This window comes from Mesitornis unicolor, unplaced genomic scaffold (genome assembly GCF_000695765.1).
Source record: "Mesitornis unicolor isolate BGI_N332 unplaced genomic scaffold, ASM69576v1 scaffold34850, whole genome shotgun sequence".
In the NCBI taxonomy this organism is placed as follows: Eukaryota; Metazoa; Chordata; class Aves; order Mesitornithiformes; family Mesitornithidae; genus Mesitornis; species Mesitornis unicolor.
The window spans coordinates 16,788-29,162 of NW_010159743.1; the positions used below are offsets into that span (position 1 = coordinate 16,788).

Below are 12,375 nucleotides of genomic sequence, written 5' to 3' on the forward strand. Positions count from 1 at the left end.
AGTAAGTTCTGTATTATTTTTGCACATCTTTGTTAGCTATAATTAAGCTCAGGCACTCTCACAGTTTCCTCTGAAATACACGAGATTTTGTAATTGCAAAGCTGTGATTGCTCAGCTGCTAAATGAACGTGTGTAACAGAAGAAGTAATTCATGGACCTGTCTTTTTCCAGCTGGTTTACAGAGCTGCAGGCAAGGAGCTGAAGACAAAATACACTTCCATCCTTGATACACCTGACATCTTAAGAGCCAAGCAAGGACAAAAAATACAGAGCCAGGTGAAAATTTCATACTGATAAAAAGAAACAATCAGGAGATCCCTCTTAGTATACTCTTAAAGTACAGCAAAATCTTTCCAGGCCATTCTTTCCATGCAATTTCAATGTAGAATTTCTGGGGAGGAGGTTTAAAATTACTCTTGCTCATTTCTCAGTGGCTATGAATTTTCCTGTTGACCATGTCTTTGTAATGGACATGTTCGGCTTTGCACATCTGAAATAGAGCATTGAACCCTGGTACAATTCTGTTTTAAGTCTCTGAAACTCTGATTACATCAGAGGAATCGATATTTTTATCCATCTACCTTTATTCATCATCATTTCTTTATTCATATAGTGGTTCATTATCTGAGTTACTAGCTACAAATTCTGTGGAAGTATTTAATTTTCAGAATAAAATGAAGATACCAGAGAAAAACAGACCTTGTGGATGCTTTTATTTAAAGCTAGGTGTGAATGTAGGGCAGAGAGGTCACGAGTGTCACTTTGCATTTGAGTTCATGGTTTGTGAGCGTGTTACTGGCAGTTACAGAGTATCAGGAGTACTCATAAAGATGAACTGAGGTAGTAGGGAAGAGAAAAGGCATTATTTTTTCCTGGGGTAAATAGTGTGGCTATGTGTACATCATGAATTTGCAGACAGTTTTCAGAGAGATAAAGTAAATCTTACTTGAAAGGTACATTTTGATGATTCTTTCCTTCTTGCTGCAGTACTTGTACGTAGAGCTTGCCACCAAAGAGAGACCCCATCATCATGCTGGTGGTCAGACTCCAGCCTTTACTCACGCCAGGCATGTGAAGGACATGGTCAGTGAGGTAAGGTATTCTTTTTTAAACTTTGGTACCCCTGTGCTGTACTGTTTTATTTCTAATTTTAGTGATAGGTTCAAGGCTCAAATCCGTTTACCCTTCATTTCGTTTTCTGTCTCTTATACTTGAATTCCATGTTTAATTTATAATTTATGGTAAAAGAGTACTCTTTTAAACTAGGTTTTAGTATTTTATAAGATACCTGTAAGTGCTTGTTTGCTGAATCTGAGGAGCACTGCCTGCAAGACCAGGAAGACCTGGAAAGAGCTGAACAGCTGGGTTTGTTTCTCAAAGTTTTGACAGAAGCACTTTGCAAGAATGACTTCATGTGCTCAGTGTTGCACCCCTGGGCATTAGCATAACACTAGAGTAGCAGATGTTTCCAAGATGAAAGGTGTAACTTTTCTCCTTTGCTGTCTCTCTTAGAAAAAGTATAAAACCCAGTATGAGAAGATGAAGGACAAATACACCCCGGTCCCCGACACACCGGTCTTGATCAGAGCCAAGAGAGCCTACCTGAATGCCAGCGACGTACGTAGTCCAGCAACGCTTTCACTGCTGCTTTTTCTTGGTTTCTTAATGACAAGAACAAAAAAAGGATCAATGGGGAACAAGCATGCAAAGCATAAAATATCTCAGTGTGGGTCATAAACTAGGTCACCCCATTTGCATGTACATTTGCATTTGATATTTCAGAGATTATGACTTTTTTACTTGATGTCACCGTAACACTTTTTTTAATTTACTGTAATTCATTTTCATTTTCCATTGCACTGAAATGTGGCCTTACAACAAAGGAAAAATAGATTTAAAGTAGTTTGCTTAGACATGAAATCTCCAAGTAGTGCAGACTGGAGCGAAATGATTGATGCTGGAGCCAGGATAAGGATACATTTATCAGATAAGAAGAACACTTACATGTCACTGAGAATGTGCTCAGTTTTTAATTTAGAAGTAGATTAGAGAGAAAAATTATCTGAGCTGCTGCGCATGAGGTTATTGAGGTGAAATTGATTTTTCCTTCAAGCGTGGAGTAGCGGTTTGTGATTTCAGGCAGTGACTAAGAGTACCTACTCATCTGGGAGATCTTTGCTATGTATTTCAGATTGCACATTGTATTCTGAAAGATGATGATGTGCTGGGCTGGTGCTTTGTTCTAGTAATTAGGCTTACTGCTCTCCTAGGAATGATTTTTAAATACTGCAAAGGAGCATCCCAGTTCTTCTGCACATCTGAATTTCTCCTCTGAGAAAGTCTTTCTCCAAAGACTGGAGTGCTGTTGCTGTTTTCTTCTAGATCAGTTCATGGAAGAAGGGATCAGGAGTTTATTTTTTATGCCAAAAGCGGCACTTTTGCTGTTCTAGAGAGCAGTCCTGTGATACATGGATGTTTTTTCCTCAGTCTGGAAGTGAATAGGGTGAAATGTTGCTTTAGATGTACCAACTCCTCTTCCATCTAATTTTCACCGTAACTCTCAAATTGCAGTGATTGTAGACAATTGCAGCTTCTTAAAATTCCTCGGGGCTTCCATTAGGACATTGGACAGTAATGTAACCCTGGATGCCATTCCTAAGGGGTAGGAAATGTAACTAAACCAATTCCTGACAGATAAATATAACACATTCTTTTATATGTTGTTATTCTTACCAGTTACGCTACAAAGAAACCTTTGAGAATGCTAAGGGCAAATACCACACCGTGAAAGATGCTTTGGATATTGTCTATCACCGAAAGGTCACCGATGATATTAGCAGTGTACGTATACAACATTTTCATTCCTAATCAGTGTTTGCTGTTTAATAACCTAGAATATTTCATTTATGCTATTGTTCTATTTAAGTGTGACAAATAATTGGAAAAATATTAGCAACACTATTAGCATTGTTATATATTATGTTATATATTATTACTATATATTATTTCCTTCTCTGAGGGATGATTCACTTGATTGCCTTTGGTGTTACAAAGGTGAATGCAAGTAAATCACATTTCCACTGGTTTAGTTCTGATCTGTCAGAAAACTGAATTTCTTGAAACGGCGTGGTTTGGAGTGTGCTGTTCTCAAGTTGTTTTACTTCATTCTTCATTTTTCTTTGTAGGTCAAATATAAGGAAAATTATATGAGCCAGTTAGGAATCTGGAGGTCAATCCCAGACCGCCCGGAGCATTTCCATCACCGCGCAGTCACGGAGGCCGTTAGTGATGTGAGTTCAAATAGTTCCTGGATGTGGGAGGTTGGAAGTTGTAAGTAGGTTTCCAAAATGAAAACCAAGTCTCATTTCTTGAGAAAGGGAAAGCAGCTAAATTTTTAAAGTGATTTACACTTTAACCTGACAGATCTGTGAAATGCCAGAGCAAATCAGGTGGGTAAAATTGCAGCTCCTCTCCTTTTGAAATTAGCAGAGCAGTCTTAATTCAGTTGCATTTGCTTAAATTTGTTTGTTAACCCTATCACAACCATCAATTGTACCTATCTGTACATACACAATAACTGCTTAACTGTACAGGAATAAATGTTTTTTTAATTCACACAGGAGCTCCAATAGCTAATGATAGATCAGATATGTGAATAATCTGAGTCCATCAGAAAAGTACGAGTAACACTAGCTTATTTTATAACGGAATAATAATGGATGTAGCTCTGCTGCACCTTGTGTTGAGGTGCCATTTCAGCAGTGATCAGCTACTGCTTGGTGCTGCTTAAAACTGAATCCTTTTCCTTCTTTTGTAAAGGTTAAATACAAGGAAGACTTATCATGGCTCAGAGGCATTGGCTGTTACGCATGGGATACTCCAATTTTTGCTCTGGCAGGACAGAATAAGGTGCTCTACAGCGAGGTGAGTGAAACAGGCTGAATTGTTACTAAAGGTTTTTTGGTGTTTACTTATATTGTAAGTAAATTTTTCACAGGAGAATCCAGTTCTGACCTAGACATCAATATGAATATCTTATGGTAGAACAATAGAGAGCATCTAAAATTCCAGTTCTTATTATAAAAGAAAACAGAGGCAAAATGATCCTTCACTTATCCCTTCTGTTCCTTGCAAAGATACCAGCTCCATAGTAACTTTTCTAGTGAGTTTATGTCTATCTTTAAAGTCTTGAAGAAGTGGATTTTCCATTGCTTTCTTGATGTGATAGATCCATCCTGCAAACTACTACATTTACATCTATTTTATTTTGTTAGTAGATATGTGAAATGAATGTATGCAATACTGCCACCATGATTTTCCTGCAGATTGTTTCTAAAATCATGTTTTCATTACCTTACCATTCCTTGGGTTAATGTTGAGATGGCCTTTTGTTTCTTTTTCTGCAGTGTAAGTACAAGGAGACATTTGAGAAGACCAAGTCTCAGTTTAAGTACGTAGCTGACTCTCCAATTAACAGGCATTTTAAACATGCAACTCAGCTGATGGATGCGGTAAGTGTTTCTGTAGATTTCTGTAGAGTCCCAAACTGAAGTAGTAAGTGTATGTTAACACCGAGCTGAAGGTTCACCTTCCTTATGACATGGTAAATAAATCCAGATATACTCAGGCTCAAGTATGTCCTAAGGCCAGAATAAAATCACGGAAGACAAGGCTGTTCCTGAGTATTAGGACAGGGCAGGTTTATGGTACCTAAAAAGTAAAATCCTGACCCCTCTGCCATTACTTTGTCATTGCAAAGAAACTTCTTTGCTGACTGGTAAAGAAATGTTAATTTAATGAGATAATTTAATTTAATGCTGCTTGCTTAGTTACACCAGTTGTTGATTTTCTTGTGAAAAAGGTATAGAGAGCATCTCAACTGCTTTCCTGAAACCTTGAAATATTATTTCATCAGTGTTAAGACAGTATTATGTCCAAAATTATCATTGCTGTTTCAATTGACTTGAATTCTCCTGTTCCACTCCATACTTTGTCTTGCTTTTCTCCTGTAGTGCCAAAGAAACCATAAACTATTGCTGTCATTTCATACTCAGTATGACAAGCAGTGAACCAGAATTTGGTATGGAAGATTGTTGGTGTTCAGCCTTTTTATAGTTTGGCAGAGCAAATAAGGAAAAATTTAATATGAGAAACATAAATGAGTAAAATTTTAGCAACAGAGGCTCCATACATTGCAATGAACTTGCCTGAATGTCTTCTGTCATGTAAATGGTGGGTTTTGCAATGAGGGATTACAGTTTGTGCTCACAAACTCTCTGATGATGATTTAACACTGTATTTTACCCTTGCATCTCATTCTCTTCTCTTTGTACTCAAGAATCTGCTTCCATACAGGGTTGGTTCTGCAGTTATTTTTGATGAAGAAAGCCAGGCACAAAATGATTTATTGAAGAGGCATCCTTAAATTACAGATTAGGCCTTGCAGTGGAAATCTAGAAATGGATATATTGTTTGGAAATATTTTCTCTCTGTGGTTGTTTGTTTTTTTTAACATGTTTTTCTCTTTTGGATAAGAACTTCAATCCCAGCCTTTAAATAGTCCATGTAAAGAGGTTGCAGTGGTTAGAAGGATGATCTCTTTGTGTCTTCACTCTCTTTTGGTACACTGTGTGATGCTATTCTGAGCAGAAATTATATAAAGCTGCCTATGAGAAGCTCAAAGATAGGTACAGCGTTATTGTGGATGATCCTAGGAACCTCCTGGCCAAGTGGGGGACCAGACTGAGCAGTCAGGTACTGTGGGAGCTCTGGCCCGTGCTCCTGGTCCACGCACAGCTACTCTCTGTGTGTAATGTCTACTGCTGGCAGTATCACAAGTGTCACCTGCGATACTGTCCCGTTTCAGTTCAGTTGATCAGACGGTCTTTGTTTCGCCACCCAAAAAGAATGACGACTTTTTGAGTGAGCTCTTCTCTTCTGTATGTACTTTCATATATTGTGCATCAATTGACATCAGAAATCTAATGCCTCCTGAAGTCATTGGAGAGGTTTAAAAAGAAATGCATGTTGTATCATGCATTTGCTTTTTACTACCTCTCTTTTAATGACCTTTCCAAACATTATCACTCGTTATTACTCATTTCTAGATAAAGCAACAGTGACATATCTGGGCTTTGAGTGCCCTCACCTCAATCTGTAATTTACTATAATTTAATTTTTGCCATTTTCTTAATGGGACAGTATGCAAAGCTTTTAATATAGACTCTTGGCATTCTTAATAATAGAGATGTAAGTTGTATGCACATCGGAATGAACACATATGAATGAATACATACCTTGCCTAAATCTCTCCACTCTCAAAGTGCCTGGGATCTAGAGCTGTGGTGTTGGTTATGGTGTTCACAAGTCTCTTTTGTGCTTCGTTGCTGTTTGCATGAACAGAAAAAGTATAAATCCTTTGCCAAGATGCTCCTGCAACACGGATGTAATGAAACGCTGAGGCCAGATATCCTGATGGCACGCTACAGCACATACTTACAGAGCCAGGTAATACAGAGAACTGCTGCTGTAGGAGGCATTCTGTATAGAAATACATATACGGATTAGCCGCTTGGACTTCTAATATTTAACGCTTAGGAGTTCTCTAAATTTCTGCTGATATCAGACTCCAGGGTTTTGTCAATGTGCTTAAAGCTGGGTATGGTAAAAGTATTTTTGAAAGCAGAATATCTGAAACAGTATTTATTGTAACTCAGACTTCATTCAGCTCTGGCTGATCTATAAAATTCTTCAGTAATAAAGTTCTGAAGGTCTTTACTAGACATTGTTGTTCAATGTATCCATGTATTTCTATTATCTCATTAAAAACTCCTCCAGGTAAGTTTGAAGAAAAAAAAACAACACTCTGCCTGACCTGCATGTTGATCTGAGTTGACTTTGTGTTATGATTTCTTCTTTATAGATATATATTTATATATTTTTTTGGTCTGTTGTAGTCCTGTTTCAAAAGCATGGTTTTATTGCAAGGTAGAGCATGAAAGTTCTTGTTTTAAAATGCGTTCTAACCTCTTCCACCTGCCCTTCCGCTGTCTACAGTGAATTACCACTCCTGGGGTACAACCTGTTCTCACCGCGTTCTGTGAAAACAGCTTTAGAGTCCTGAGCAGGACAAGATGGTCTTTAAGAAAGAAATTATCATGGTCCGCGTTCTGCTGTCAAAGCCTTTAAAATAGCCTATGTTATGATATATTCAGTGAACGTTTTGATCTTCTACTGTGGAAGATGTTTTCCATTTCTCTTCATTTGATTTTTAAAATGAGATGTTGTCCAGATAGCAATTAGAGAAGTCACTGATATGCCAAGATTGCTTTTTTAGCTCAGTCTTGGAGATTTAGGACTTTTTTGCTTTTGCACTCAGTGAAATAAATGTAAAATTAATCACATTAATAGATTGGCAGCCTCTTAGGCAAAATAAGGGGTTTGCAAAGTTTAGCTCATTGTGTGTGTTCAGCTTTCCTTGGCTTTGGTGGAAGGATTTTGCAATTTGCTGTGTGAATATAAACATGTCTTCTGAAGAGGTTTTCTCTTGGTTTGTGTGGTTAACATACACTCTTGCCCAACCATCAGATTGAATACAAAAAGGACTATGAAAAGAAGAAGGACAAATACACGACGGTTGTGGACACTCCAGAGCACTTACGGACTACGAAAGTCAACAAACAGATCAGTGATGTGAGTCTGACCTTTGAACTGTGATAATGAAGAAGACGGCATTTTCAGGAGTTCATTCTACAGTGTTTCTCATCTTGATTTTTTTAAATTAACACCAATAACGTCGAGAAAGAATCTAATCTGTCACTTTTATCTTCAGATTATTTACAAGTTGGAATATAACAAGGCCAAGCCCAAAGGCTACACTACAATCCACGATACACCTATGCTGCTGCATGTGCGCAAGGTCAAGGACAGAATAAGCGATGTAAGTAAATGATCCTTGTGTGTGAGATCAAAAAGATACATAATTCAATTTTTACTTTGGTGGGCAATACTTTTAACTCATATGTAACACTGTCGTTAAACAGAGCTTCTCGCTAGAGTCTATTGGTTTTATTTGCATGTAAAACTCTCTATGTACTTACTGCTTTTCCAGAAAACACAACAGAGTATGATGATATTCAGGAAGATTTTTCATGTAATGTTTTTTGGTAGCTCCTGGAACATTTTTGCTGGGGCAGAGCAGCCCTCATGAGTAGCAAAAGCCTTGAGCTGGAGCTGGTCTCTAATTAACGCTGGAATCTGGGGAGTTTGTTTCTGGGTTTTCTTCCTCTGTTGGCTGGTGGCTATTGTGGAGCTTTGAATAAGGTGCTAAATACCGTGTATGTGCATTTTTTTAATGGATATTGTGAGTATGTAAAGAAAATATTCTGATCTAAAATAAACACGTGTTTTGACTGTGGGGCCATGGAAGGCTATTCGAGAGCAGAATTTGTTAAATCGTAGTGTGTGCTTTGTGGTGAGTTGTAGCTGCTATGTTCTCTATTTAAAGAGAACTGGTGCTGGAGAGAACCCTTCTTGCAGACAGATGACTGATACCAAGTTGTACTGATATAATTTCTTTTTATTCTGTTAAGGTTTTATCTTGACAGGAGCAATTTTTAATGCTATGCTTTTCGTATTTTAATGCTTTCCTTGTTGATGATGATACTGTCTTTGTAAACATGTTTTATGTTTCTCTTTCTTTAGCTGAAATACAAAGAAGTGTATGAGAGGAATAAATCTCACTGCAATGTCATAGCAGATTCAGTTCACATTAAGACTCCAAGGCATGCCTACAAGCTGAACAGCAACGTGAGTTCTGTTTCATTGATACTTTCGTTTGATTATGGATCCTGTTTGGGACTGACAGTGGAGACCATGAGGAATTCTTTTCAGTTTGGTTCAATTTTTTTTAGCTTGGACATTGCTTCTGATTTTTACACTGCTTGAGTAAAATACATTTTAATTTATTCCATACTGAAGTGCTCACTTTTGCAAGTTATCCTTGAGGTCACTTGGGGTCCTTGTATGTCACACATTTACTGTTGTTCTCGTCCCCCTCCTTTTTCCTGACAGAAACATAACTGTCCCAGCAATTCTCTGTGGTGATGCTCATGTAGACAAAATAAGTGCTTCAGGAGAATTCACATCTGAATGAATGTCTTGTGTAAGTACCCAGCTTCCAATTAACTTCTCTTTTTCTTGTTGTTTCATTGTAAACAGCTGGATTATAAGAAGAAATACGAAAAAGCCAAGGCTCATTGGCACTTGATTGCTGATATGCCTGACTTCGTTCAAGCAGCCAAGTCGTCTCTGCAACAGAGCGATGTAAGAAAATCAGGACAAACTGAATGCTCCCTTTCCCCACATCTCTCATGTTCAGAATTAAAAAAAAAAGAAGATTTGAGACTGTCTTACTTTTTCTTCCTGTAGTATGAATACAAACTGGACCGGGAATTCCTAAAGGGATGCAAGCTCTCTGTCACAGATGATAAAAACACAGTATTGGCCTTAAATAATGCCATCTTGGCCAGTGATGTAAGTACTTGAACGCTCACATCTTCACCTACTACATAAACTGCTTTATTGGAAACATGGTTGGATTAAGAATGAAGCTTTGAGAAGTTGTTCTCAGTCTCACTTCATTCATTGATTTGACTTGTTTATTTCGTTAACAAATTGGCAATATCTGAATGAATTTGCTCTTGTAAATGTCACTGGGCTAGTTAACACATTAAATAAATATTCAGAATTAACGTAGCCTAAACACCCTAGACCTTTGGTATATCTCTGCTTTTCTGTTACTGAAGTGAAAATATTATCTGGACAAAACAACAACAAAAAGCTGCAGCTATAACTTGTGCATAACACAAAGCATCTTCAATATTTACTAACACTCTATTCCATTTCTTAATAGAATTCCAAGTGAGAACTATAGGAATATATGAATGGAATGAATTTGTCTTGGAAAACATCAAAATATGGGATTGTCTGCAAACTTTTGCACTAACAAGCGGTCCAACTATAGTAATTTCTTTTTAAATTGCCACAAGACAAGATACACATTACTTACAATGATACCTTTTTGTTCCTGCTAGATAAAATACAAAGAGAAGCACAACAAAGCTCGAGGAACGTACCATGTTGTTCCAGATACACCCCAGATCCTCCTGGCTAAGAATGTCAGCTCTCTTGTATCTGAGGTAAAACATCAGACAGTTACTTATTAAATTTAAGTACATCCCTTTAATATCAAGGGGGAACAGAGGACATGGACCTTGCATTGCTGGTTTTTTACCTATTTTAATCTGTGCTTTCAGAACAAATACAAAGAACACAGCAAGAAGCAGCTGCCACACGGCTCTTACACAACCCTGCCAGAGACACGAGACACTGCTCACGTGAAAGAGGTGACCAAGAATGTCAGCGAGGTAAGGAACCAGTGCGACAGCCGTTTGTGGTGAGACTTTTACCTGCTGCCTATAGCTGATGAGACTGTTACGTGTTTTAGTATAAATGCAACGTGTTTAGAGTCTCATCGTACGATGCCCAAGGGGTCAGAAAAGATTAATACCCACAGGTGCCCTTAATTCAGATTTTATTTTTCATAGAAAACAATTTAAACACAAATAATTATCTCCAAATAGCAGTCTTTTGTAATCTAAAGTGAAAATTATCACAAAAATCTGGAGACCGTACATTTTGAGACTGAGGAGACTGCATTTTATCTGTCTTAACAATTGCAGTGAGCTTGTTTCCAAGTTTCAGTGGCATTTACCTCCATGTGAAATTAAAAAAGTCACACATGGCCCTTTGTGCTCTTAACAGACAAACTATAAGAAGAAGTTTGTGAAGGAGAAAGGCAAGTCGAATTATTCTATCATGTTGGAGCCTCCCGAAGTGAAACACGCCATGGAAGTTGCTAAAAAACAGAGCACAGTAAGTTTCTCTTGTGTTTTTTAATGAATTAAGTAGCTTCTGCAGACAAATTCAATCGAAGCCAGCTGACAGAAACAGAAGCTCACATACCTCTGGGTTTCCTCCCAGCCTCCATGCTCGGCTCTAATGCTGAAAGATGCAAATGTAAGATTTGCATTTGCAAATGCAAAACTGCACTGAAATGAAGGATTTCTTTGAAAATCATCTATCTACTTAATCACATAGGAAGATTTAAAGTACCCTAGGCAAATCACATTGAATAATTTTTTTCATTCCTCCAAATTCAGACCAAATTCAGAAATTGCACGTACTGATTTCTTCATTTGTGGACAACTTGTGAAAACAGATTCCCAAATCAATTCCTTGTGAAATTATTTATTAAAAAATCCCATGCACTTTTCCAGCGTTATTGCCGTGTCCTTATTAGGTGTATTCCTTGTGAACAAACCTCAGTAATTTTCTTTCCTCTCTCTACCATTGTGGACTAGATTGAGTACAAGAAAGATGCCAAGTCAAAGCTCCACTACACTCCCATAGCGGATCGCCCAGATATTAAGAAAGCTACTCAGGCTGCCAAGTTAATTAGTGATGTAAGTGTTTTATTAAAAACTTCTGTATAATTTTTAGCAGTAATTTTACTGTTAAAACCAGTGTCAGTAAAATAACTGAAAGGGAATGTCATCACTGCTAAACTATATGGTTTTTTTTCCTTTGTTAGATTGAATATAAGAAGCGTGGAGAAGCTGGCATTGGTGTAACCATGCTGGGACGACCAGATATTGAGAAGGCCAAGGAGGTGTCCAAGCTCACTAGCCAGGTAATCATAAAAAGTCTGTGCAATGCACACAAAGCTCATCAAGTCCCTTTCCCGCAGCTGGGGCTGGCAGACAGATGTGCCCAGATGTGCCTGGCTGCAATGGGGACTGCAGTGACCCTGCTTCCCAGGCTGGAGAGAGGATTCGTAGCAGTGGGGAGATGAGACATTTAGTTCCTTGTATTTAATTTGTGTTCTTTTTCTAATACTGTCTTTTAATTCTTCTGTCATCTCTAAAATCTTTTTATGTTCTTAAAAATGTCTTTTGTAATTCTGCAGTGTCCAGTTTCCAAGTTAAAACATAGAATTACACAAATAGCTGGATAACTTTATCGCTTCCAAATTCATTTGTTCTGTGAAATGCTGAGAACAGTTGGTGTGCAGGGAATGAAACTGGCCTTCTTACAAGAGGCTGTTGATTCATAGTTGCTAGATCGGGTACATCTGTATGTCCTAAAGATTAAAGCAGAGGACAGTTATTACCTCTGCAAGCAAGCCGGTGGTTGTCAAAAAAGGGTTGCCTGCAAATTAAGGATTGTTGGAATTGGAAACAGTTTTCTGAAAAAGCCTAGAAGCTCTACTACCTGTCGTGGTGAAAGGGCCACCAACGTGTTGCTTAGTCACTT

At 37.9% G+C, this 12,375-nt stretch overlaps 1 protein-coding gene across 1 annotated transcript in view; it reads left to right on the plus strand.

The window, feature by feature from the left end:
- The window catches only part of NEB (nebulin), a gene marked incomplete at its 5' end in the record, with an annotated part of 55,314 nt that overhangs the window by 16,782 nt on the left and 26,157 nt on the right, over nt 1–12,375 (plus strand). The window contains 18 exons of the mRNA XM_010187669.1: nt 161–276; nt 988–1,092; nt 1,513–1,617; nt 2,737–2,841; nt 3,186–3,290; nt 3,820–3,924; nt 4,407–4,511; nt 6,403–6,507; nt 7,588–7,692; nt 7,832–7,939; nt 8,704–8,808; nt 9,220–9,324; nt 9,430–9,534; nt 10,095–10,199; nt 10,317–10,427; nt 10,825–10,935; nt 11,424–11,525; nt 11,654–11,752. Of these exons, the coding sequence (XP_010185971.1) occupies nt 161–276; nt 988–1,092; nt 1,513–1,617; nt 2,737–2,841; nt 3,186–3,290; nt 3,820–3,924; nt 4,407–4,511; nt 6,403–6,507; nt 7,588–7,692; nt 7,832–7,939; nt 8,704–8,808; nt 9,220–9,324; nt 9,430–9,534; nt 10,095–10,199; nt 10,317–10,427; nt 10,825–10,935; nt 11,424–11,525; nt 11,654–11,752 (1,907 nt within the window). The remainder of the gene's footprint in view (nt 1–160; nt 277–987; nt 1,093–1,512; nt 1,618–2,736; nt 2,842–3,185; nt 3,291–3,819; nt 3,925–4,406; nt 4,512–6,402; nt 6,508–7,587; nt 7,693–7,831; nt 7,940–8,703; nt 8,809–9,219; nt 9,325–9,429; nt 9,535–10,094; nt 10,200–10,316; nt 10,428–10,824; nt 10,936–11,423; nt 11,526–11,653; nt 11,753–12,375) is intronic.